Here is a 27,579-nt window from a genome sequence, read left to right as displayed (position 1 = left end):
CAGCAATAAATTTATTCCATCTTTCAATTTTATTACCTCCTCCAAAACACTTTTCTCAATTTTAAACATTTTGTTTTATTTTAAAGGGTTGTTTTAAGTCCTTTAATAGGATATTCCCCAAAACACAAAAATATTCAACCCTGCAAAACTATGCTAAAGAATTTTGTTGCCTTAGTTATTCCCCTCATTAATAATACACACAATGATAAACATACAGCTTCATTTTACTACCTAATGTGTTCCAACTTAATTTTACTAGCTAATGTGATTCTATGATGGTTGCTTTGCATATCGACAGTCCCAGTTCCTTGCAATTCAGTAGAGTAATTGCAAAAAAGCGAGGTCTTCTTGTTAATTTGTGCCACAGTAAATATTTTTAATAGGAGTACATGCATTACAATGCAGCATTTGATACACTTCCATTCTGCTAATTTTCTTCTGGTAATGCAAACTTCAGTTTCAGCAGCCTGGAAAACAGGGAAATATCTTCAGAATAGGTAAACCTGGAATACAATCCTCCACACACTTACCTGGGAATAAGCCCCATTGAGCTCAACGAGGCTTACTCTTTAGTAAGAGTAATGGATAGGATTGCACTGTTGGCATGGATATTTCTTGCCCCTCCTGACCCTTTTCTTTCATTTCTCACGTTGCGTTCACTTCTCTCTATACCAAAAACAGTGGGCTTGTGCTAATCTTGCCCTGCAGTAAGACACAAGCTCCTGTGTAGAACCAAATGGTGCAAACGACCCGGAAAGCCTGTACACTCCATCTTGGTAGTCAAGGGACTAGGTTTCTTGTGCTACTCTCTTATCAGAGAGGTGGATGAAAATTGGGAAGGTGTCTGTTAGCAAGGGGTGGGTTAACTGGGCTAGTGTTGCCAATTTACATAGCTTGCTTTTAAAAAATTATCAGTATTGCTTAACATGTTAGCCCCTCGAGGACAAGTCATGACAAATGCTTGATGTTTCAGCATCTATCCTTCCATTGGCAGCAAGGCTCTGCAGGCTTTTCGTAGAATTGTAGAGTTGGAAGGGACCACAAGGGTCATCTTGTCCAACCCTCTGCAATGCAGGAATATTTTGCCCAAGGTGGGGCTTGAACTCATGATCCAGAGGTTAAGCCTGTCTTGTAAGTTTTCGCCTTCTTCTAATAAAGCACTAGTTTTGATCACTCGGGCATTTTTTACATCTTTCTTGGGAACCCCTGCACTAAGCCACTTACACAGGCCCTCCTTTTGGCCTGTGGATAATGATGATAATGATAGTGACAACAACAACGTTATTATTTATACCCCACCCATCTGACTGGGTTGTCTCAGTCACTCTAGATAGCTTCCAATGCATACAAAAACATAAAAAAAATCAGGACAATAGGCACAGTTAGCAGGTTTCCAAAGTAAGGATGTGTTGGGGAGTCATAGCAGCCAGATGGTGAATTCCTGGTTGGAGTTAGGAAGAGTGGATGGGTGCCTGTGGCAGAGGTGCTGGGTGGGTTTGGGGCTTCCCAGGATTGGTCAGCTGTCTAAGTAGACCCAGCAGCTATAACTGCTGGCTATGAGTGGATGAATTTAACCACTGAAGCCCTTGGGGAAAGATAAGCAGCCTCGGCAGTGGGCTGGCTGTTTCTGCCTGTGCTGAAAATGCAGGGAGATTGACTTGAAGGCTTTGCAGGAGTGGATGAAGGCCATGGAGGAGGATGTGGCTCAGGAAAGAGATATGCAAGCTACCGTCTGTGAAGTTGTAAGGGATTCAGGCGGAAAGTTAGAGAAGCAGGAAAAGGAGCTGCTCGCACTGGCTTCTTGATGTGCACAGAAAAGGTGTTTGCATCGCCCTAGGGTACAACTATTCTTGGTCGACCTGCTTGGTCATGATCAGGATGGGATGATAAAGCTGAGGACAGTACCTTGAATGAGGAAGGGGAAGTAGTGATGATGATGAGGGAATTAGGCTGGCTGCACGTCCTTTGATGCAGGCTAAAGTGAAATAGTGTAGGGTTGGTGCTGCCCCAGCCCTGCCAATCTAGGTGAATACTGTTCATGATGATAAATCTGGTGAGCTCATGGAGCTGGCTAAGTAATTTCATCAGTAGCCACGCGAAACACTGTTGGCCTGGCTGTCACATTTGTGGGATGAAGGAGAGGGCAGTTTGAGTCTCTTGATGGGAGAGGCAGTGAGCAATGTGGCTGCACACCCAGCCCCAAGGCAGCAGCTGCATGGGTCTCAGAAGATGCAAGGCAATCACTGTTTACTTGACTGGATTATAGCCATGTATCAAGATGCTTGGGGAGCAATAGCAGAGATGGAGATAGAACACCCCCATGGCATACACAGGCAATGGCGAGTCCGCTCCACTTATGACTGGGACTTCAAACTCCTACTGGCACTTATGCAAGAACTGGGTGGGCCTTGAAAACAGTGCAAGTTCTAGCAGGTGTGAAAGACCCCTGACTACCAAGAAGAAGTGAAACCGATCCTCCAAGCTCCACAGAAGTTGCCCTATCAGGCTGGGGAAAGGTTGCTTCAACTCATAGGCTGTAGTGGCTGCAGTGTCAGGGGAAGCAAAGGGTTTGGCTCAACTCAGCCCGCTGGTGGAAGCCCTCTGGCCAATTGCAAGCTGCTGAAATGCTCAGCTCAGCTGGGACAGCTACTTGTGTAGTACTGGTACAAGGAGACAATGTGCCTAGAATTGTGCCTAAATGATATTTGTCTGCTTCTCAAAGGTTGCACCTGGAGTGGATAGCAGCAGTCACAGCCATCATAATCTGAAGGGTCCCAGGGTTCCTCTACTGTCTGTATCCACACTTGTGCCAAGATGTTTCTACAGCTCCTGTAGATCAGGAGCTTGGCTGTCATCAACTCCCACAGCGGCAGTGGAAATCTCTACCTCGATTGGACCCATCGATCAGCAGAAAATACTGGCTCTTATAATTGTTGGATCTGCACACAGATGCCAATGCAAGGACATGGTGGTTTCCCCAACTTATTTCAAGCCATTGGATAAAAATGATTATTGTGTGGTGCAATGTTATTTGAATGCTATGCTAAGCAAGTGCACCCTGTCCTATCTATCAGTACCCCAGTGTGTACAAGAGTTGCTCTCTGATCTTACCTTCTCAGTCAATGCAATGAGACGAGAAGGGATAATGTATCCTGAAGGGATTAGGGTCATACTAAGCAGATGTGGGATGGGGTCATATGGTTAACTCCTTTATATGCCATCAGTCAAGCTGGAGGGATTTGTTGGGACCAACAAAATGCAACCTACAGTAGACCTGGTATGAGGAAACCTATATGGAGCATGGGATCAACACCCTTGGGTTGTTTGCTGGAGCCAGGACCACTACAGACATGTTATGGCCTGGGACTAACTGGACCAGACCCCTAGGATTTACTGGGTGGGAACAAATGGTACCTATTGGGTATGTGGGAACTATGCCTGGCTGTGGTTGCCCCCAGGGTGGCATGGATGATGTTACCTGGGTCTGCCTTGGGTACCGTATCAGATGATGCCAGCCCTGTCTAGTGACAGGGCATTAAATTGGCGAACCTGGAAAGGAAGATGGACTTTGATCAGTTTTTAACCATGGTGATTATTTGATAGTATTGATTCCACCTGCTGGAATTATGTTCACCATGATGAAGGTCAGTGAGTTTGCTGAGATAATGCAGGCAGCTTTAAACACCACCGCACTGGGGTTGGCTCCCCTCAATGAGGAAGCCTCTGCCGTGAAAGCAGCTGTCTTGCAAAACAGGCTAGGTTTATACATGATTGCAGCTGCTCAAGAAGGGTGTTGTGCTTTTATAAAGCAGGGGTGCCGCACACATGTCCAGATAAACCTAGCTTCCTAAGTAAAAGGATGCATGCTTTGTATCAAGATAGCACTAAGACAGCCAACTTGGAACAAGAAACATGGAGGATTGTGATATAGGTTCCAAAGGCTTGGAGGATGGTGGCACTGCTTATTAATTATGACTGTCACAATTACAGTGATAGGATTGATCTTGTTTTGTTTTGTTTTTATATTGTTGTGGATTTTGCTTGCAGCCGAGTAACAAATGCACCACATGACTCCCCTCCTTTGAGACCCCAAGGGAACTACAGAAGAACACATGGGGCAGATTGTGTAGATCCAAATGGTGCAAATGTCCTGGAAGGCCTGTAAATGCCACCTTGGTAGTCAAGAGAACCCCAGCTTTGAAACTTTGAAGCCTTAGTTTTGGTTCAGTTAGTTTGGAGAGGGGAGGCTTCTCGTGCTGACTGCCTTATCTGAGAGATGGGTTAGGAAGGTGCCTCTAAGCAAGGGGTGTGTTAATTGGGCTATTATTGCCATCTTACTTAGCTTGTTTAACATATTAGCCCCCCACAGACAAGTCATAACGAATGTGTTTCCTGTTTGGGAGTGCAGCAGGGCTCTGGAGGCTGTCTTGTCAGCTTTCACCTTCTAGTAAAGCACTAGCACGGATCACTCTGATGTTTTTGACATCTGTTTTTGGAACCCCAGCACCAAACCACTCACACTGGCCCTCCTTTTGGGCTTGTGGATCAATCAGGACAGTTCTTGTTGAATTGCCACCCTCTTCAGTTATAGCACAGAGTCAGACTTGTTCAAAGTCAGAAGTGCTCTATAAGGTGAACTCTATGAAATCTGGCTGGGCGCATACACCATTGAATTCAAAAGTTGATAACTTAACCTAAAAGCTTCAAGATGAAATCTGGCTGAGCTTTCTCTACTCCTGTATGCAAAATTCAGTATAAGAGATATTCAGTTTTATGGAAGGTTTGGATGTGAGTGTGGGATGGGATGTCCCAAATTCGATTCAGTGTAGGCCTTGGCAACATTCCCACCTTGAAAACTTCACCTTTTGTTGCAGATGTTCTGTTATGCATTTGTATTCACTAAACAGCATCTCATAAATCTACTTGGTACAAGTAGATGTGAAATATTGGCATGTATAAATTTCTGTAAGTGATGAAAGTATATGCCCACCTCCCTTGTGGCTGATAAATCAGAGAGTGAAATCCAGCTGCTCCTCAGTTCAGTTATCAGTGCTCTTGGATGAGTGGATGAAAATCTGGAGACATGCGAATGACTAGTCCAAAATCACTGTAGCCTCGCCATTTCATGTTAGGGGTGTTTGGATCATACTTTTGGTAAACACAGACATTTTCATATATATATTTTGCTTACAAATTATTGCTTCTCAACTTTTATATATATATATATAAACAACATACACACAATTCCTTGGCATACCATCTTCATAGTCATAAGGCAATTTAGTGATAAGCATTTCTAATTTAATTTTGCCTTGTTTTAGTTTCAGAACTGTTAATAGCATTACTGTGCTGTATCAGAAACACATCTAGGAAGCTAATGACGCTGTTTTGCGCAAACAGCATTTTCAAAAACAAATGTTCAAAGCACACACTTCTGCCAGGTGTTCAAGCATAGATGTTTTGTGATATGTACCTGAGTGAGACACACTCAGAAAAAGTGGTGTGGCTCCCTCAATTCATTTTGTTGCTGAGTAATTCCTTACTGCTCCATTTTAATGAATTCTAACCTTTGTGCCAAACATCAATAAGGATTCTGAAGAAAGTTCCTTAACAACAGTAATTAATCAAACTAGATTTAAGCTTGTTGGTGTCTTTGGTATCTTATCTCTCTTACATCGTAGATGTTGATTCATATTATGGATGCTTGTTCTGTATTATTTTATTAACACTATTGCTACATGTTTGTCATGGTCTTTTGGCCAGAACAATAAACTTATAAACTTGAACAGTAATTAGAGATAGACAAATCTGTCAATTTCAGTTTCTCACCCCCCCCTTAAATGCCGTTTGCCATGTTTCTGCATCAGTTTGATTAAAAAAAGAAAAGTTTTCACAAAAATCCATCAGCATTCTGATGCATATTTCTTCTAATGCACACATTTTGCAAGCAATTTTCCATATTATGAGCATTTCTGTTATCAGCACTAATATGTGTACTTTTTTTGGTACGCTTGACCCTAATGTAAACATTGAGGGGGGCGGGTTTGCAGAACCAAAATCACAAAATTAAAAGAAGTGCAAATTTTGAAGGCTACTTGCATTTCGGTTGACGCATTGCTTCGAGAAGCATGGATTAGGTAGGTCCGTGTTGAAAAGTGACCCAAACTGAATTTCTCTCCCATCCTTAATAGTAACTGTGTATTCCTCAACCAGTTTCCAAATGGCAAGAAGTTCCAGGGGTGCAACACATGCTGAACTATTGAAAATTTCATACATCTCTCTCATATATTCAGCACAGGGGTCTTTCCAATGTCCCAGTGCACTCTTCAGAACTGTCATCAGGACCTCATAAGTGCCAAGTAGCAAAAGTATGCCTGGGTTTTCACCAGAATAGAAGTTCTAAAGGCCTATTCTAGTACAGTCATACCGTGGGTTACAGACGCTTTGGGTTGCGTGATTTCGGGTTGCGCACCGCGCTGAACCCAGAAGTACCGGAACGGGTTACTTCCTGGTTTCGGCGCTTGCACATGCACAGAAGCACTAAATTGTGCTCTGCGCATGCGCAGGAGTGCCGAATCATGACCCGCGCATGTGCAGACGCGGCGCTGCGGGTTGTGGACGCTGCGGGTTGTGAACATGCTTCCTGCACAGATCACGTTCGCAACCCGAGCGTCCACTGTATTACATGAGCAGACTGGGAACCACTGAGGCACAGCCCCCCCCCAAAAAAAATACTGTAAGGGTAGAACAAGAAGTTTATGTGGGAAGAATCTGTAATATGCCTCACTCTAACACCATCTGCATTGCCAAAAGTCTCCAGTGAATTGCCAGACTGGGTCTAAACTTCAGTCTGGGCAACTGCAAATGTGACTTGCATGGCCAAGACTCCTCTAATACACCGTCGGGTCAGTAAAAACCCTCCCTTCTTATTGCAGTGAAACCAGGGCTTCAGAAAGAGTCCAATGCATGATGGATTTAACAGTTAAAATATTTTGGGCAGCACTGAATTCTTACAACATGGCAATGAAGACAATGGGGGCAGGGGACACCAACACATTTTCTAAATCCATCCTTCTTTTTCCTGATTGTAAGGATATGTGCTGTACATTTTTCTAAATGAAGTGAATATGCAATTAGCTATTTAAATCAGGACTTAATGTTATAGGTTTCCTTTGTCAATTATGGTGATTAACTGTTCAGAGTTCCTGATTTGTTTTTCTGTTTTGTGTTTTAGGGGAGTAACTTTCTTTTTAATTTTTTAAAGTGAACACAGCTTTTCCTCTCAGGCTAATGTCAGAATAAATTTACATCACTGGCTTCTTTGCAATTCTTTAGGGCTTTTTCATCACAACACTAAGCTTACACATTTCATAAAAACAGCTACAAGACAGCTGAATCTCCAAAGGTGCAATCTGCTTTATCCTTGCACTTTGCCTTCCTTTTGATGGTCTCTATTATTCTACATAATAAAGCCGAAAATCATCTCTGCATCCTTCACTCAAAGCATTGTTACTAATGCACTGAGCCTAAACTTGTAAAGCAGTGATTGAAAGTAAGGTTAGACTGGGAACAAATAGAGACATCCAGCTTACTCCGAAGGAGTCTGGGGGGCAGAATACCATGCAGTTGCATGTACCTAGTACACCGCGAAGTGAAAAGCAAATGGAGAGAAAAGGACTGCTTAGCTTTTGCCCTTTAGTCTATTTCCCCCCAAACTCCAGCACACCACCAAGCAGCTTTTATCTCTGCAAAGTTCTAGGTCTAGTGAGATAAAATGGGTCTAGATCTAGAATACTGGTGGGAATACACAGCTGAGAGTTTCACTGCATGCAGTTGCAGGATAACATGTAAAGGTAAAGGGACCCCTGACCATTAGGTCCAGTCATGACCGACTCTGGGGCTGCGGCGCTCATCTCGCTTTATTGGCCGAGGGAGACGGCGTACAGCTTCCGGGTCATGTGGCCAGCATGACTAAGCCGCTTCTGGAGAACCAGAGCAGCGCACGGAAACGCTGTTTACCTTCCCGCTGGAGTGGTACCTATTTTTGTACTTGCACTTTGACGTGCTTTCAAACTGCTAGGTTGGCAGCAGCAGGGCCAAGCAACGGGAGCTCACCCCATCACAGGGATTCGAACCACCGACCTTCTGATTGGCAAGTCCTAGGCTCTGTGGCTTAACCCACAGCGCCACCTGCGTCCCTTTTAGGATAACATGTAGTTTGCACCTAATGACGTGAATCTCTTTAATGCTCCAGGCTGACACAGGTGCATATTCCCGCATTACAGGGGCTTGGACTAGATGATCAGCAGGGTCCCTTCCAATGCTACAATTCTATGATTACATTACTCTAGGCATGAAGCAAGAGGTGTCTACTAATATGCAGGGCAACCTATATCATTTGACACAGATTTAATATCATCTTAAGTAAGACCATTTGGGTTCTTACCTATAAAGAGGATACCCCTACAGGTAAAAAGATGGCCCCAGTGGGACTTGAGCTCCACCTGGTGGTTGAAGGCAAATCTGTAGCTCCAAATAGAAGCTTCAAAAATCCTTATCTCCTCTGAAATTCTCAGTTTTCCATTATGACAGGCCAGAGAAGGAGAAGCAGAACAGATAACAGGAACAGCCAATGAAAAACAAATAAACAAAAAACACTCTCTGATGGATAACCAATAAAGAGTGGGGGGGAGGGACTCAGACAGACTGGACCATGCGTAGTTCAAAAAACTCAAGACAGGAAGAAAAAACTATATAACAAGGTGAGGCCTGGAGGTCATATTGTTACATGCACAGAAATCCCCCTTTGTGAGGGAGGTAGGGATGTCAATTCCAGATGAAAACCCTGTTTGATGGTCTCCAGGACCCAAAGGTCTGACATGATGGCCTGACATCTGTACAAATAAAGGGGGAGAAGACCTCCTATAGGCTGGTTTCAGAATTGATGCTTGTATCTTCTGAAATAGTTGAATGAACAAAATCTAAGGAATGTTTCTTGTTGCTGGCTTCTGGTTCCCCTGAGAGCTTTATTCCAGGAGCAATAGGAGGACCAAACTTCTCTCCCTCTTCTGTTGGGTCTGAGAAATCAAAGGGCCTGGTAGGATTGGTGGAGGAACTGGTGGGACTGGTAGGATCTGAAAGGAGCACTTGTCATCCTTCTTAGGGGCTTGAGGGCATGGCCTTATTTTCATCCTTTGATTCCAGAAGCACATCCTGGAGTGCAGCAGCTCTTAAGAGCATTACTCCCCCGCCATAGATTTCCATAGCTGAACTGGAGCAGAAGAGAACAACCACCTCCCAGTGGCACAACCAGAGAACTCTCCTTACCAAGTCACTTGTCACCAATAAGCAACCTGAAAACTGAATCACATCTGAAATAAATACTGCCAGCTTTTAAAGCTTAAGAGAGCATTGAGCTTCAGGTTAGCTGCATCTATCAGGTCCTCCATTCTCAAGAGAGAAGCTCTGGCAAAGATGGGGGCAGAAGAAGTGGCCCACATCACCGACTCCCGCATGCGCTGACTTGAGACCCAAATCCAGTTCCTGCTCTGTAGGGCCCTCAAGTTGTGCATCCAAGTCCTTAGGATGAAGTATGTGATGGACTGATCCTGTCACCGGTGCATCAACAAGCAGCAATTTATCCTTGCAACTGATCCATGACTTGTTGCTCCGACATTTAATGATAGTTGCATTAGCCACGGTTGTGTTGAAGAGGTGTATCCAGTTCAGACTCAATAACCTTAGGGACTAAGGCAGGCAACTTCACCATCTTGGACTTGGGTTTAGGATCCAGACATACAGAACTCTGCTCGCACCCCGCTGCTGCCTCCACCTCCCAGCTTGTATAAATTCAGCCTGGACAGTGCAGACACCATTGAGGTGCCTTGTCTGGCACTCAAAGATAGAGGGGGAAAAGCTCTTTAAAGGCACTCCAAGCACCAGGGCCTTGTGGGGTTTCCATTGCCAGAGTTGCTTTTTGATGCAAGGAAGGCTCTGGGAATTAGTGGAAATTACTATGTCTGCCTTTTTTTTCCCTGCACAGGGACTGAAGTTGAAGCTAGCTAGCATCAAGAGAGCTGAGAGGCCCACAGATGCTGTTTGCAGGGAATGGAAGACTTCTTGAGAGCTTTCGCCACGTTGTGTGGCAGTAACTGAAAACAAATGGGGTTGGAGAAAATGGAATATGGAAATGAAGTGCCCAGACACAGATAAGGATCTTCAGGCTGAGGTAAAGACAGCTGGTCCTGCCACGGAGACAGAGAACGAACGAACGATATTGGGTCACAGAGACAAAATGAGAATGGAATTCAGGGCTAAGGAAAATGGCTGGCAGAAGGGAAGGAAAGGAGAAAAACACTACTCTTCTTTTCTATTCTATTTTTCAGAAACAGAAGGAGGCAGCACAAAAAACAAACAAAAACAAACACACAAAAACAGAGAGAGGAAACAAAGAAAATAAAACTACAAGCCTGAACCAACAAATGAAATCTCAGAGAGGTAACAAGGAACCGCTTTATTGAAGGCAAAATTGAAAACTGAGGATACCACAGGAGAGAGTAACTTTTGAAGATTCTATTTCTTTTGCCTTCAAGAGCTTGGTAGAGTTCAAATCCCACTTGCGGTCATCTTTACAAGCGCAGAAAAATATCTGACTTACGTTACCTCATTTCTGTCTCTGAAAAACATGTAGCACCCATACTCCCCCTGTTCATGTGGTAGATGTCAGGAAACACAAGCTGTGCATGTCCTATGCAATCTGCACAGGAGGAAGGAAGAGAAGCAACATGGTGAAGCCAAAGCCTTTGCTCCAATTCCTTGTCTCCATTTTCCTTTCCCGTCCCATATAATGCTTTAGGGTTAGCTTAACCATGTAAGTAAGCATGTGTCTACATGCCAGATTCTGGATTTCTTTCATCACTTTGCCCCATTTTACTGTATTCAAGAAATGAGAATCCAGAGGAGGATAAGTACAGATGAAGCGGCAAGACTAGAGAGGGTGATGGGCTAGTTTCTCTGTGGTTCTCACTGAGTTCAATAGACAAAGGTTGCAAGTTGCAATCCAAGTCAAAAATTGCCATATCTATGTTGGAGTGGTAGGGAGAGAGCTTCCCCTGAACTTCTCTGCTGCCTCCACCCATCATAATGATAGGCATTTTCTTCAGGACTCTACACAGCTGTAGCTGTGGGAATGTTCATGGTGGCAGGAGAGGATATATTGTTTATTAATATCCTTCCTAACTTGCGCTAACAAGTTCCTTTACTTAGCAGAGTGCATCCCCCTTTACACAGCAGAAAGCAAGCTGCAAACATGCAAGTTTCTTGAGACAATACACAATTCAATCTGGATTGTCCAGATTGAAATGTGTTCTAATATTTTCCTGGTAAGACCCCTTGAATCCCTCCTAAAAGAATAAAGACACCACAGTCTTATTCATAAGCAATAAAAAGAAAGTTTGCTCACGATCAGGCAGGCTTAAGGCTTCAAGTTACAAACGTATAAAAACAGGTTTACCCCATAAGGGAGATGGCCTGAGGGACCGCTTGGGTGGAGGTTCGCAGGACGAAAAGAAGATGGAAAAGGGGAGAGAGTGGTAGCATGCCTTGGCCTTTTACCAGGTCTGGAAAGATCAAGCCCACCCACTAGTCACATGCAAGGAAGGATGCTCCAGGCCAAGAGGAACAGTTTCGACTGGCTGGACCATGAGTAGGCAACCTAAGGCCCATGGGCCACAAGCGGCCACGGGGATTGTTTAACCGGCCCACGAGCCGCCACCAAACTGAGCCGCCCGCTCAGTGATTCCCCTCGCACTGCGCTAAACCGGCACAGTGTGGTGCAGGGACTCACTTCCGCAGCACCGGAAATCGCATCTGCGCAGACGCCAGAAATCACGGGCACACAATCTGGCCCACAGAGGGATCTCCACTGGAGTGAACCAGCCCAGGCGAGCTAAACCTTGCCGACCCCTGGGCTGGACCAAACATTCCTTTGCATGTCCACTCTAGGAAAACAAGGAATGTTGTACTTGACTGCTCTCGGTGGATTACATCCCATAATAGCAGTAATTAAAATAAGGGGAAACATGGCCTTGTTTATCATAGCTTCATCGGTAGCTTACCTGTGTTTCTGCTTCTATTTATGTATTAGGCTCACACTTCATTAAAGTGGTGTTCAGCAACAACCTCTGAGGTAGATAGCTCAACTGGTAGAGAATGAGACTCTTTAATCTCAGTGTCATGGGTTCAAGCACCATATTGGGTAAGATGACCCTAGTGACCCCTTCCCGACTCTACAATTCTCTGATTCCATGTTTGGCTGACAGATAGTGACTTGACTGAAGCCAACATGGACGCTTTGTGAGTAGGGGTTTCAATCTTGTGTTTCCACCACTAAATGCATATGAGGTGGCTCTGGACAATGGATAGTCAGAAAACCAAGGAAAGACTACGCCAAAATAATAATCTTATGCTATAAAACAAAGAGGTTTTGTTTTTGTTTTGTTTTTTAAAAAAACTTCCTTTAAAAAATAAAAAGAAGTAAAAATTAAAACTGCCTAGGAAACCTAATTGTATCTCCTTTCCAAAGAAATGTTTATTTTCCCAACTATACTGAGAAGCTGAACACAGTATTTCTGTGTCATTGCACACCAAAAGCAATCCTGCTCAGAAGATCTCTCATTAATTTCCCTTTTAAAGTATGGGGTATATTATTTCAGGCTTGTCCCTGCACAGAATTATCTGGAAGCTGGCTGTTCAACATTGCCAACGTTTTTATTTTTAAAAAGTGGAAAGTAACTTTCACGTTTTAGAGTTAATGTCAGCCCTTGGCATTAGTAAACACTTTAACCACTTTTATATAGCTGACTACTGAGACCTACAGCTAATGACTGTGGCTGTCATTTTGAGGCACAGATTTTCATTTCCATAAGTGCTCTCTGGAGAACAATCATTTCTGTAAATGCTAACTAGGATTCTGTTATCCATTGCTGTGTGTCTTATGTTCTCATTTACACCCAAGCAAAGCAAGTGCGAAATGCTGCCAAGTGAATTCTCCACCCACCTCACTAGATTTTTTTTTAAAACATGTGTTTCACACTTAACATGTGCCGCAACGGCAAATCAGGCCCACAGTGACCAATATCAATAAAATAATGCATCTGCTAAAGTAAGATGTAACTCTTTGTGTCATATGGATACAATTTTGCTATTCACTTGACTAACTGCTATCCTTAATCATTATGCATAAACCACATATGCTCTATAGCCAGTTGTCTTCTTGAAGTGTATGTTACTTCAGCAGGGATTTGAGAAGTGTAACAAGAGCCCTTCCACTAATGAGAAATGCCCTGGACAAATTCAAATGGCATATCGTTTAACACTTGTCAGGCGAAACGAGCAGCACTGGTGTAATGAAAAGGAGCTCAACATGATACTAATATCAATAATCTGTGTTCATGTTAGTGAAGAACCCGTTTTGACTGAAATCAAAACATGTGACAAATTCAGCGACAACTTGTGACAAGTGTTGCATTAGATGTAACATTGGCTAAGTTGAGTCGTTTGTATTTTTTATTTAACAAAGGGAGCACTGTGATTAAGGGAGCCAATGTCCTGATCTCACTACCTTCTATCAAACAGCTGCTTCAGTAAAACTATGAATCTCAACAGTCTATTTATTCTTATTTATTGCTGAGGTTTCTAATAAGGAAATTCATAACAACATGTCATCAGCGTAGTAGTTTTTAGGGGCTCTTGCGGTTGCTTACTACTGTATTATATTTGTATTGCACACTTCTCTATAGCAATTATGCATGGATCCGTGGTGTTTCTAACTTTGGTCTACAGACTAGAATTATTAATTACTTTTTGGTAGATGGTAGAAGTATGTATTTCCTGGTTGAAAAGCAAATGTCATCATGTAATGAAGCTTCCTAGTCAACAAATTAATGAGGCCATTTCTTGTTTTTTATTCTGATCCTGGTAAGCTACTTTGCATCTCAATTACCCTTCCTTGGTAAAACTGTCACACTCTTCATCCCACCAAGAGAAGCATTCTGACTTCACATTAAAGCCCTTCAAAATAAGCTGTTAGTTACAACTCCAAATATTTTATTCTTGCCCATAATGGCCTCTTCTTGCGTTGATCAAGTACAATGCCTGCTGCCCATGGTTTTCACTAGCAGAACATTTGATTATTTCTTTGACACCGCAGGATATTAAGATCAGCTTCCATGTGATCCTTATGAGAAGAGCTCAAAGTCTCATGGACTCCAGGATGGCAACCTTCTCAAACTGCCAGATTGTAGATTACTTAAAAGGCATGTCCTAAGCTGCCTGCAGGGTCTTCAGTCTTCAGCCGTGCCTGACAGAAAATGCTGCTGTAATTGGATTCTGTGAGTCTGACACTGGGTCAGGCTTGAGTTTTGCTCTCCAAGGTTGAAAGAGTAATTACTACTGGAAACAAATGTGTAAGTGCTAGTTTGATATCTTGGACCTTTACCTGGACTGATATCTCACCCCGACATGGTTGCTTAGTTTTTCCTGTACGGAAATGAATCGGTAACACACCATGTGTGTGTCACACATTTGTGTACCATGTGCTTCCTGAAAAGTCAAAATGCCATTACTAATCTTCTTTTGAGTGACTCTTTCAGAAACAGTATTTTTTTCCTCTTCCCCTCCCACAATCAATGAATTCACCTCTTCAAGCACATAAGCCTCATATGCCTGTAAACATCCTTTATAGCTAAGCTATGTTATCTTTGTTATTAGAATCAGACCGCTTGTGTTCTAGCCCCAATTTTAATATATGCATTTAGAGAATGGTTCATTCTTGGAGGCTGAGAGATCTCACTAAATGTTCCTCAGCAGCTTACCAATATATATTGCCAGTACACAGTACACAGTACACAATATATATTGCCAGTGATGGAAGTTACAGCTAGTCTATTATTGGAACGGGAAGCTGCCATGCTCAGTGGCTGATTCTCATTTTCATAAAACTAGAAGCCTGAAGTCAACAACACTGGCTGATAAATTCCAGCACACCCGTTCTCTCCAACATCCCCACCAGATAGTCCATCTGCAAACTCATTCACTTTATACCACAGTGGCTACAACTGAAAATGAGGTTGGCCAATCAAAGTTCCTCATCTTCATGGAGCTTTGTTTGATATGGCATGGCAACTGGCCCTGAAGTCTGGAGTGCGCCTCTGATACTCAGATTTCATAGCCGTGCCTTGGACGTTCCTGGCCATCATCAAGATAATACAGTAATACAATTTAGCATACTGGTTCCTTGTGAAATTTCTGTAAAATGGCTGGGGGTATATATTTTTAACAAAATAATTTAATGCCAAAATTTATTTTGCTTTGGGGAACTCACCATGTCTGTATCTGAAACTGGTCCAAAGCTGGTCACATATATGTTTGTGAAGACTTCAGTTGTACTGTCTGGCATAAGAAAATAAGAACAAATGTGAGGATGTAGGTTTCTCCCTTTTTACAAGTATGCTGAGAAAGGTCCTATGGTGTATTTTCTTCAATAAATGCAACAATAAACAAGCATTTTATTATTATTATTATTAAATACAGACATGAGTAACTTAGTGGTCACTGTAGAAACCAACCCTAAAATTGGACCCAGTTAAAATTCTGGACTTCTTGTTGCAAGAAACTAACAGCCTTAAAATACCATATTTGCATAAATACATTGAAAAGCAAATCACTCCAAAGGCCAATAGATAGGTAGACTGCATTCATGTTGTTCTGTATCTCTTAACTCAGAATGTGAGGTATCTAGGGATAGCCTTCTTAAAATGTTGTAGAAATCACAATATCTTATATAATTATTTTGGGTTCTAGCTTTTGAGATTCAGAATATGTATTTACTATAAGCATATGCCTGGAACAGTAGGAGATGGAGCCTTAAAGTAAAATTTAGGAAAATCAACAAGAGACCAAATATGGCAGAAAGGTAAAGTGAGCATGTTTCCTCCCTTTCAGGGTACAGTTGAAAAATTCCAGACTTTTTCTCACTCTCAGATGCTCCAGTTTAGATTAACATATTTCCCATTTTAACCAACACCAAAATAATTTTCAAGTCTAACTGTAAATATTATTATTATTATTATTATTATTATTAACTATTAGTTTAATTCAAGCAAGAAAACTTACAAGCTAATTTTCCTCATTAATGGCTATTTAAGCATCACACACTTTTTTGGATTTTGGACATAACATAAATGCATTAGGTCAAAGGCCTGTCCAGTCCGGTATCCTGTTCTCACTATGGCAAATAAGACGCCTGTGGTTGTCCGCAAGCAGGAATGCGTGTAAAAGCAGTTGTGATTCCCAGATGCTGGCATTCAGAGACACATTGACTCCAACAGTAGAGATAGAAGAGATCCATCACGTACACTTTGCATCACGTACTGCAATACAATTACTCTATCTAAACCACAGCTTTTTACATGTTTACAGACTGAGCTCCCCCCCCCCATCTTCCTCCAGATATTCATGTACTCCTTTGCACACTTAGCTCCTTCAAAAATGAACTGTTCTATTTCCTTCTATTGAGGGGGAAGCTCTGTTTATGCATCCATAGGCAGCTGGTGAGGCTCTGCCGAAGAAGCAGAATTCATGCCTACACAGATCCACTGATCAAGATGTGAATGTTGGCTTTTAAAATACCTGTTTATGCTTCCTCAAATATTTGAAACAAAGGTAGAAATAAAATGGGAACCCTAAATTTTATTAAAATGTAATGTAAGATAAATATTTATGTTAGTGAGAAGGTAAGATTTCAATTACAGAAAGAGATGTTGCTATGAGGTAGATACACAGAGAAAAGCAACTCATCATTTTACATGTAGCTTGGTGCAACTGATGATAAGACTTAGCTAGCACTGACAAGTCACATTGACCATTCTAGTTGGGATTCTTGGTTCCATTCATTTTTTGAGCTTTTACTTTTTCTTTATCCTCCCTTTTTTCTGCCTTTGTTGTTTATTTTCACTCAGCATACCCTCCAACACTTCTCCGATGAAAATAGGGATGTTCTATTCAATAATAGCAATAACAATAACAATAATACAACAATAATAACAACAATAATTTTACTATTTATACCCCACCCATCTGCTTGTGTGTTGCCCCAGCCACTCTGGGCGGCTTCCAACATATATGAAAACATAATAAAACATTAAACATTAAAAAAAAAATCCCTATACAGGGCTGCCTTCAGATGGCTTGTGGGGAGGACAACTGCATCCTCACGAACATTTCTCCTACCATACCCTCCAATACTTGTCTGTTGAAAATAGGGATGTCTTAAGGAAAAGCGGGACATTCTGGGATCAATTGCCTTTATCTAAACCTTTTTCAGTTTGGAGTCATTCTTTTGAGTTGAAGCAATCTAAACTGCACACAAGAATGAAGTTTTCTGTAGTGAAAGGAGAATCCCAGTCCCTAAGTTTAGGAAGCAGCTAATCTAAATGGTAAGATAAAATGACGTTATACCTAGGCAACAACTATAGAGCAATTCCCTTCTCCTCTACCTGCCCATGGAAGGGGACAAAAATATCCTTGTTGGAAACAGGCATGCATAGATGTTTCTTTAAAGCATGCCACCATTTTCTTATCTTTGTACACAAATAACTGATTAATTCCTTTCCCAAAGATGCCAATATATTTGCACTTATCATATGGGAGCCATAAATATATACTGGAAATGAAGAGTATTTGTATCATCTATGATAGTTCATTAGCACAGAGAAAACGTTCTACACTAGCAGCTATACAAAGTGTTAGGAAATGTATGAAAATGGCAATAAAGGGCGGGAGGGAAGAATGGAGCACAAGAGACTGTGAAATCTGTCTTCTCCTGTAGGCACAGTTCACAGTACTGCTTAACAACTGGATAGGGACGCGGGAGGCATTGTGGTCTAAGCCACTAGCCTCTTGGGCTTGCCGATCAGAAGGTGGTTCGAATCCCCGCAACGGAGTGAGCTCCCGTTGCTCTGTCCCAGCTCCTGCCAACCTAGCAGTTTGAAAGCACGCCAGTGCAAGTAGATAAATAGGTACTGCTTTGGTGGGAAGGTAAACGGCATTTCTGTGTGCTCTGGATTCCGTCAAATTTACGTTGTGCCAGAAGCAGTTTATGACCCACATGACCCAGAAAGCTGTCTGTGGACAAATGCCAGCTCCCTCAGCCTGAAAGCGAGATGAGCGCCGCAACCCCATAGTCGCCTTTGACTGGACTTAACTGTCCAGGGGTCCTTTACCTTTACCTTTACCTAACAACTGGATGCAAGAGAAAGGAAGTAAAGCAAGCAGATTTAATTTTATCGCCGTCATACTAGAACAGTAATATTAAGCAAAACCATAAAAGAGAATGTAATAATTCAACATTTACTCCACTGTAAAATGAAATCTGAACATGAACCAGTAAAGAAAATTCACAGTAGGAAGTTCTGTCTTTCCATGTGTTTTATGAGCCAGTAAAAACAGATAAAATGCATCCAACCACATCTCCCAAAATAAGACACTAATTATACATTGCAAATAAGCCCTCTAGAACCATGATGAGGAGCCAAATGAGGATCAATTAGTCTTTAGGTCTGATTTGACTTGGAGCAATAAGGTTCCCTGTTCTTCAATTGTAACTGAGCCTCTACCTTAGCCACAGGTTCTAGATACCTTAGATACATAAATGCTCCACATAAAGAAATCAACAAATTCAAAAATAACACAGATATGATGTAAAAATAATAATACTGCCTATACTTTTGAAGTCCATGGTGGTGGGGGACAAGGCTAGATCATTTAGGGGCAGTCTATCTAGCCCAGGCTTCCTCAACCTCGGACATCCAGATGTTTTTGGCCTACAACTCCCATGATCCCTAGCTAGCAGGACTTGTGGTAAGGGATTATGGGAATTGTAGTCTCAAAAACATCTGGAGGGCTGAGGTTGCAGAAGCCTGGGCTAGATAGTCTGTCCCTCAATGATTACTGAATAGCAATGGATTCATGATTGTCTCTCTTTTTAGAGCAGAGATGGGGAACCTGTGGCCTTTCAGATGTTGTTGACCACAATTCTCATAATCTCTGGCCATTGGTCATGCTGGCTGGTGAGACTGATGGAAGCTGGAATCCAACAGGGTTCTCATCCCTGACTTTAAAGAATTGGGGGGAATTGGATTCAAAGGATACCCATCCCATGGGTTGTATATACCAGAAGACCAAGTCTTTAAAATACAAGGAACATGCTTGTTTGTTTGTTTGTAAAGCCTTCCATTTATATACCCGGCATACAATTAAAATGATGATGATTTAACCTCTGGTGCACAGAGCTGTCCAGGTTGCCACTGAATCCTTCCCTTCCCTTGCAGAGGCAGGTCACTCAAAACAGAACATCCCCAAACATTTTCCAAGCAATAATAAAACTGTTCTCAAGAAATCTACATTAACTCCCAATATGTTCCTTTGTACACTTCTCTCTCTTTGTTCATGCACTTTTTCCTATGAGGCTAACACTGTTCAGAGGGAGGGAGGGAGGGAAATGTTGCTGGTCCATAGAAAAATGCCAAAAATCTACAATAGGACAATACCTTTATTAGGACCTTACAAAAAGTCCCAACATAGTCAACTAGCTTTTGCGTTTTCCAAAACTGTTCATTTTCCTACATGTTAGTCTAACAAGAAGGATGAATAAAAAGATGGCATGATGTGAAAGCCACAACTCTGCAAACTGAAACAGTCTTAAAATGGATTCCAGCAGTTGTTGTGCAGACCTAATTAGATTAGCCTCTGCTGGGTGATGAACAGATTTACAGGTTGCACGAAGGGCTACTAGAACAAACAAACACAAAAGACTGATTCTGCCATTTTAAAGATCTGCCTATAGCACTAATCGGAACACAGAGATCCCTTGAGAGGCAGAGAACAAAGGTAAGTAAAGATTAACATAGTATTCATTATGTTAGCAAAGCTAGAGATTAATTTCAGGTGTTCACTAGGTAAAAAGTCAATAGAAACTAAATTGGGTTGCCTAGGAAACAGCATCTCCTTCTTTCTTGCTACCTGATACGGATCGCAAAGCCAGTATAGAAACATCACAACATTGCCATACAGCCACTCAGATCTAGTGATCGACAGACTTATTTATTATATTTATTTGGGCTATTTATATATCATTTTCAAGCAAAATTATTTTTAAAGTAGGGAACAATTAAAAATAACAGCAAATGGGGAAAAATACAATACAAGAACATAATAAAACCATAACCTAGCATTAAAACTTATCATTCAAACTCTGACCATAAATGAAGATATTATGTGCCTGTTTAAAAAGGGCGCACTCCCACACATGCCACACAGTATTGAGAAGATGGGGTTTCAAAGCTTAGAGGCCACCACCAAAAAGGCTGTGGCCACCAACTTATGGCAATTGTCCAGTTAACCTATAATGCTAAGCCAAACTGTGAATGTGTGAGCATGAGAGTACTCACAATAATAATTGTGGCACTTTGCTTCTTTCCCAGTTGTTCTGTTACCATACTACCCAGAGCTAAGCCATGGTGTGGTTTAGCATTACTTCTGAACTTGGGGCCATAGTTTGTCTCACTCCACACAAACCACAAAGATCATTCTTGGCTAAGCACACATAGTAACCAAATAACCAATCAGATTTAGCTACATAATGAAGCCAATTCAGAGTAAGAGAACCAATCACAAAACTGGAACACAGGCAAAAAGGGAGGGGAGGAAGGAGAGGGAAGGAATTCCAGGTGTTTGAAATGATATTTATGTCAGGCCCAAAGCGTTTCAAAGCAAAGCTGTCCTTGGGGAACATTTTTAGCAACTATTCTTACCAAATGCACATGGGCTCTGGAATGAATCTTATTTAAACATCCATTCTTCCTTGGTTTTAGTTTATGTTACCAATTCAGAGTAAGGGCAGGAACCATTGCCCATGTTATAAATTGGCTCTGTGGGTTAAACCACAGAGCCTAGGACTTGCCAATCGGAAGGTCGGCGGTTCGAATCCCAGCGACGGGGCGAGCTCCTGTTGCTCGGTCCCTGCTCCTGCCAACCTAGCAGTTCGAAAGCACGTGAAAGTGCAAGTAGATAAATAGGTACCACTCAGGCGGGAAGGTAAATGGCATTTCCGTGTGCTGCTCTGGTTCGCCAGAAGGGGCTTAGTCATGCTGGCCACATGACCCGAAAGCTGTACGCCGGCTCCCTCGGCCAATAAAGCGAGATGAGTGCCGCAACCCGAGAGTCGGTCACGACTGGACCTAATGGTCAGGGGTCCCTTTACCCTTTACCTTATTCTTCCTTGGTTTTTGTTTTTGTTACCAATTCAGAGTAAGGGCAGGAGCCATTGCCCATGTTATGAATTGGCATTATATTAGAGGCAGCATTGGGGTTGCTGCATTGTGAAGACTTCCGCCTCTGTTCATAGCCTTTTTTCTGTCCTCATGAAAAATCATCAAAAAGTGACAAATGTTTCACACGGAGTGAAAATGTTTGTCAATTTCCTTTCAGCCACTTCAGAGTTCAACCCAGAAGCAAAAATGGAACCCACCCCCCTTTTTACAATGTCCCTGGAGCTCTTGAAGAAGAACAAATGTACAATTTGCAGCTTGTAGTACAAAGGGAGGAACTGGTGCTAAATTCACAGCTTGGTTTTAATTAGGGTTGAATAGGTGGAGTGAAGGGAAGAACACAGAGGGAAGGGGGAGAGTTGCCAGTTTTCTTTTTCATACCGCAGCTTCAAAATAATGCTTGGTGATCAAACTTTCTCCCTTTGCCTCTTGGCTCCCAGGCAAAGCCAAGCAGAGCATGAAGAAGCAAGGCAGGGAGAACAGCTTTTTCGGACTGCTGCGGATTACCACTCCACTGCTCACCTCTTGGAATTGCAGGGAAGTAGTGTTATATTATAGAAACAAATGCACTGTTTCACTTCTTATCTAAGTAATATCAGTTGGGTGGTGGGGGTTTTTTTTGGGGGGGTTGTTCCAGGAAGCATACGTGGTTCTCCCCATCTTCATTTTACCCTCAAAAAACCTCTTGTGTGATAGGTTAGGCCAGGAGATAATTGTTAGGATATAGTTCCATTCCACCTTAAAAGGGAACAGGCAGGACTGTTGTGTATCACATGCCTGTTTACATTCCAGCAGTCTGCTGGGAATGTCCGTCTGTATATTGAAGAAGAAGAGTTTGGATTTGATATCCTGCTTTATCACTACCCGAAGGAGTCTCAAAGCGGCTAACATTCTCCTTTCCCTTCCTCCCCCACAACAAACACTCTGTGAGGTGAGTGAGGCTGAGAGACTTCAGAGAAGTATGACTAGCCCAAGGTCACCCAGCAGCTGCATGTGGAGGAGCGCAGAAGTGAACTTGGTTCACCAGATTATGAGACTACCGCTCTTAACCACTACACCACAGCTTTTAGCTGTTTAGCTGGACACGAAGGGAAGCAGACATGTTTTTTTTCCGTTGTTCCTATGCTGCACAAAATGTTGTAGAGAATGCTTACACATGGCTCTGTCCGCCACTTCCGTTGTGAGAAGATTTATTCACTCTGCTGGTAGAGCGTGCACAGCTTCTAAACGTATCTGAGGCACGTGTCGCTGATTGATGCTGTTCCAAGGGAGACCGGTGATCGCCCGGCTGCCGGCCGGTGGCTGGAACCAGCTGGGGGCCTGCCTGATACCCCCGTCTCCCCGGCAGTATCCCAACAATAATGACTGGCCCAAGGGCACCCTGTGGGCTTCATGTGGGGAACTGAACCCAGGTCTTCCAGGTCCTGGTTCAACACTCTAACTACTATCACACACTTGCCATGGCAAACAGCACAACTAGAAACATGAAGTGCTGGTGGGAGCAGTGCCGGATTTACGTATAAGCTAAACAAGCTATAACTTAGGGCCCCACTCTCTTGGGTGCCCCCCAAAAAGTTTAAAGGGAAAAAACCTATATGTACATTTCCAAAATATAAGATAAAAAACAAATAAAATAAAACCTACATACAGCAACAGTATTTTGTGTTTTGTAGGCTACTACAGTGGTACCTCGGGTTACATACACTTCAGGTTACATACGCTTCGGGTTACACACTCCGCTAACCCAGAAATAGTGCTTCAGGTTAAGAACTTTGCTTCAGGATAAGAACAGAAATCGGGCTTTGGCGGCGCGGCAGCAGCAGGAGGCCCCATTAGCTAAAGTGGTGTTTCAGGTTAAGAACAGTTTCAGGTTAAGTACAGACCTCCAGAACGAATTAAGTACTTAACCCGAGGTACCACTGTACTTGTTATGTGCAAATGGCTTTAGATACCTATGAGGTCCATAAATTACCATATAGCATATATTCTACACAAAAAAGCAGTGACAATTTGTTGTTGACAAAGGACAGCTGGACATAGAAAGGGCCCCATTACCTTCAGTAGCTTAGGGCCTCTCAAACCTAAACCCCACCCTGGGTGGGAGCAAGGAGAGTCTGCAGGGAAAGGCAACAGCAACACATGTCAGAGGGAGTCAGGGTGGGCATGTGCCCTACTTTATAGAAGACACTCCTCTCTTTAAAGGACTGTCCAGTTTAAAGGTAAAGAACCATCAGAAAGGAGATCAGGGGCTTTGAAATTGCCCATCCATAGTTAGTGCTTGGACAGCAGGCATACAAGTCTTCTCCCACTATGCTGAGTTCGTATTTATTAACCAATTTGAGTTTTTTCACAATCAAGTGGTATATAAATTTTATGAAATAAATTTGTTGTTTTTTATTCAATTTATATACTATCCTTCATCCAAAGTTCACAATATCTGTAGTCATTGTTTCTTTTAAAAAAAAAAGCACATGTAATTTTTTATGCCAATCTGCACCTGCTTTGGGGGTGAAGAAGAAGAGGAGTTTGGATTTGATATCCCGCTTTATCACTACCCGAAGGAGTCTCAAAGCGGCTAACATTCTCCTTTCCCTTCCTCCCCCACAACAAACACTCTGTGAGGTGAGTGAGGCTGAGAGACTTCAGAGAAGCGTGACTGGCCCAAGGTCACCCAGCAGCTGCGTGTGGAGTAACGGGGACAAGAACCCGGTTCTCCAGATTACAAGTCCACCGCTCTTAACCACAACACCACACTGGGTGATGTGGCTCAAATGGCTACCCCAAAGGGAGTTCTTGAAGGAACATAGGAAGCTGCCTCAATAGCTCAGTGAGTAGAACATGAAACTCTTAATCTCAGGGTTGTGGGTTCAATGCCCACAATGGGTAAAATATTCCTACCTTGCAGGGGGTTGGACTAGATGACCCTTGTGGTCCCTTCCCAATTTTACAATTTTATGATTCTAAACGAAGTCAGACCAACTGCCCATCTAGCTGTGTATGTCTTTCCAGCATGGTGCTGGCTCTGCAGGGTTTCAGGCAAGTTTTCCTTCCAGCCTTAGCCACGGTTGCCAGGAATTGGACCTGAGACCTTCTGCATACAAAGCATGTGGTCTGCCTCTGGGCAATGCCTCTTCCTGATGTGCTACCCCATTCTGTTTGTTCAGCATACAAGTCAAAGGAGTTTGGCAGCCTTCGTATTGATCTGCAGGTTCATCGGTCAGTGGTGCTGCAGGAGAAAGAGAGCGGCCCTATCGTATTAACACTCATGGTATTAACACTTATTTCCACCTTCTGCCTGCACAGCAGCCTCCAACAGGACAGGGAAGTGATGGTGAGGTAAGAGTGAGCCATCAGGCTTCATGGATTGGAAGCTTAGTAATAATAATAATAATAATAATAATAATAATAATAATTTATTATTTATACCCCACCCATCTGGCTGGGTTTCCCCAGCCACTCTAGTATCCATGAAGCAGTCTTGATTCTGCGACTCGCCACCTGCTGTGTAGCACTGTGTGTGCTGTTCATGGTTTTAAAAAAAAGAAATTTAAAATGGAACATCTGGAACACTATCTGAGTAGTGATGTAGTCAAGGAAGACATCACTGCTGGGAGACTATTTTAAAAATAATAAATAATTCAATATCTGCCTCCTGAAACAGCCTGCATCAACCAGCTACCTCAGACGGCAAGTTCATGCATTCTTTACTTGATGACCTGGCTATCAAATGATGACATGCATGTATCTGTAGAATGACATTCCTGTCAAGGTATGGCAGGTGCCCGTTATCTTCACTTTCTGTAAACAGCTGAAGACCTCTTCTTTTTTGTTCCATCAGCCTTTCCTAGCTGGGTAAATGGGACTTTGCCACAAGTGTGAACTTGTTAGGGACTTAATCTTGCTTTCAAGGTATTTGTTGCTTTTGTGTGTTGAACTGTTTTTAATTACCTTATTTTTTGCTCTATAAGATGCACCAGACCACAAGACGCACCTAGTTTTTGGAGGAGGAAAACAAGGAAAAAAACCTGAATCTCAGAAGCCAGAACAGCAAGAGGGATCGCTGCGCAGTGAAAGCAGCAATCCCTCTTGCTGTTCTGGCTTCTGGGATAGCTGTGCAGCCTGCATTCGCTCCATAAGATGCACACACATTTCCCCTTACTTTTTAGGAGGGAAAAAGTGAGTCTTATAGAGCAAAAAATACGGTATTTTATGTTGTTTAGAAGGTGATTAGTAAATCAAGTCTAAAGTAAAGGTAAAGAAACCCCTGACCACTAGGTCCAGTCACGACTGTCTCTGGGGTTGCGGCGCTTATCTCACTTTATTGGCTGAGGGAGCTGGAGTACAGCTTCCGGGTCATGTGGCCAGCATGACTAAGCCACTTCTGGTGAACCAGAGCAGCACACGGAAACGCCGTTTACCTTCCCGCTGGAGCGGTACCTATTTATCTATTTGCACTTTGACGTGGTTTCAAACTGCTAGGTTGGCAGGAGCAGGGACCAAGCAATGGGAGCTCGCCCCGTCGCTGGGATTCGAACTGCCAACCTTCTGATTGGCAAGTCCTAGGCTCTGTGGTTTAACCCACAGTGATGATGATGTATGAAAACTTCCCTCACTGGTGGAGCTTTCGTAACACCACAAAACAGTACTTTCCGGCGGAAAGAGTTCAAGGGCATGACGAGATATCAGGTGATGGGCATGCCTTTGCGAATCAGCTTACAGGCACCACTAATTCTAGCCCTGTCTGCTGGCACCCAACTATGTTCCTACCGAACACCAAGCCCCTACCAACCAGACTTAAAGGCCAATGACACAGTTGCACTTGCTCGATTTAATTTCACTCATGGTGAGTGCAAGTGGCAAGGAATTAGAGATGAGAGTAAACTAACATGACAAGAAATATGAGGGAACAAGGTTAAAAGATACAGAGAGGAAAGAGGCAAATCAAGAAATAAACAAAGAGAACAAAGGAGGAAAGTACAAAGGGAAGGAGGAGGCAGCATGCCAGGTATACATCTCTGCTCCTCAGTACTCCACAATTATTTAAATAAACAGCGTAAAAGCACCATTTAGCAGGGGAAATAGATGTTTCAAATCACGTGTGATTATTTGTCAGGGAGATCTATATTGATCACGCTGGTGTTGCACATTGAATGGCTATTGTAAAAAAACAATAATGTGGGTGGCGCTGTGGGTTAAACCACAGAGTCTAGGGCTTGCCGATCAGAAGGTTGGCGGTTCGAATCTCCGTGACGGGGTGAGCTCCTGTTGCTCAGTCCCTGCTCCTGCCCACCTAGCAGTTTGAAAGCACGTAGAAGTGCAAGTAGATAAATAGGTACTGCCCCGGCAGGAAGGTAAACGGCATTTCCGTGCGCTGCTCTGGTTTCACCAGAAGCGGCTTAGTCATGCTGGCCACATGACCCGGAAGCTGTACTCCGGCTCCCTCGGCCAATAAAGCGAGATGAGCGCCGCAACCCCAGAGTCGGCCACGACTGGACCTAATGGTCAGGGGTCCCTTTACCTTTACCTTATGTATGCATACCCAAAACACAAATATATTTGCTTTAAAATGGAGTGACTCTTGTTGCATTTATTGCTAGAATTGTTATAATTCGTTTTTTAAAAATAAATAAATAAACACAACACCTGAGCTTTAAATGATGGTAACATATGACCAGGAATGGTCTTTGATACTTCCTGTGAATCTTGTAGCCTCCTCCGTAGAAATTTCTCCTCCCCCCTCTCCAAAATTAGGATTGTTGTGCCTGGTACACTGTTTCCTTTACTATGTTGAATATATTCACTGTGAAGGAAAATGGTTGCTTTCTGAATACTACCCAAATTGTTTTGCTACGCTACTAGAAAATTAAATGCAATAGATTTACAACTGTGCCCACCCTTTGCCTGTGATTAAGTCCAGTAAGTTGTTTAGTAGGAACAAGAACTTAAGTAAATCTTAGGGAAAAGATTCAGTCCCTATTTTACAAAAGATGGCAAACACTTTCCATGCTGCACTAGGAAATGGAGAGTTCTAATTTCAAAGGGTGATGTAAGAAATAGAGAAACAGATGAGGAAGATTCCACACCCCACGCCTTTTAACATACACTTAAACTAAAATAAAATAACACAGATTTCCAAGAGTTTTAATGATCACACAGGCATTGACAACCATTGCAGTTAATGCAGAGCATCAGT

At 42.7% G+C, this 27,579-nt stretch overlaps 1 protein-coding gene and 3 long non-coding RNA genes across 5 annotated transcripts in view; 2 read left to right on the top strand and 2 right to left on the bottom strand.

The window, feature by feature from the left end:
• GABRA2 (gamma-aminobutyric acid type A receptor subunit alpha2) overlaps positions 1-27,579 on the bottom strand; it is a 74,355-nt gene that overhangs the window by 27,694 nt on the left and 19,082 nt on the right. For both annotated transcript variants that reach the window (XM_081208965.1, XM_081208966.1), the window contains one exon: positions 15,383-15,450. In XM_081208965.1, coding sequence (XP_081065091.1) covers positions 15,383-15,450 — 68 coding nt within the window. The remainder of the gene's footprint in view (positions 1-15,382; positions 15,451-27,579) is intronic.
• On the bottom strand, positions 131-8,677 carry LOC308595218. Its single transcript, XR_014011931.1, has 3 exons — positions 8,447-8,677; positions 3,479-3,549; positions 131-467 (listed from the first exon to the last, which is right to left on the bottom strand). It is a non-coding gene; the product is annotated as an uncharacterized lncRNA (long non-coding RNA).
• LOC308595217 lies at positions 8,670-11,088 on the top strand. The gene is made up of 3 exons (XR_014011930.1): positions 8,670-8,762; positions 10,043-10,228; positions 10,386-11,088. It is a non-coding gene; the product is annotated as an uncharacterized lncRNA (long non-coding RNA).
• The window catches only part of LOC308595210, a 173,604-nt gene continuing 170,833 nt past the window's right edge, over positions 24,809-27,579 (top strand). The window contains exon 1 of the long non-coding RNA XR_014011919.1: positions 24,809-24,861. This is a non-coding gene — a long non-coding RNA (uncharacterized lncRNA). The remainder of the gene's footprint in view (positions 24,862-27,579) is intronic.

Source organism: Podarcis bocagei (genome assembly GCF_964188305.1).
Source record: "Podarcis bocagei genome assembly, chromosome: 9".
In the NCBI taxonomy this organism is placed as follows: Eukaryota; Metazoa; Chordata; class Lepidosauria; order Squamata; family Lacertidae; genus Podarcis; species Podarcis bocagei.
The sequence above is the reverse complement of the archived record's forward strand: the minus strand, read 5'-3'. Positions and strand labels throughout refer to the sequence as shown.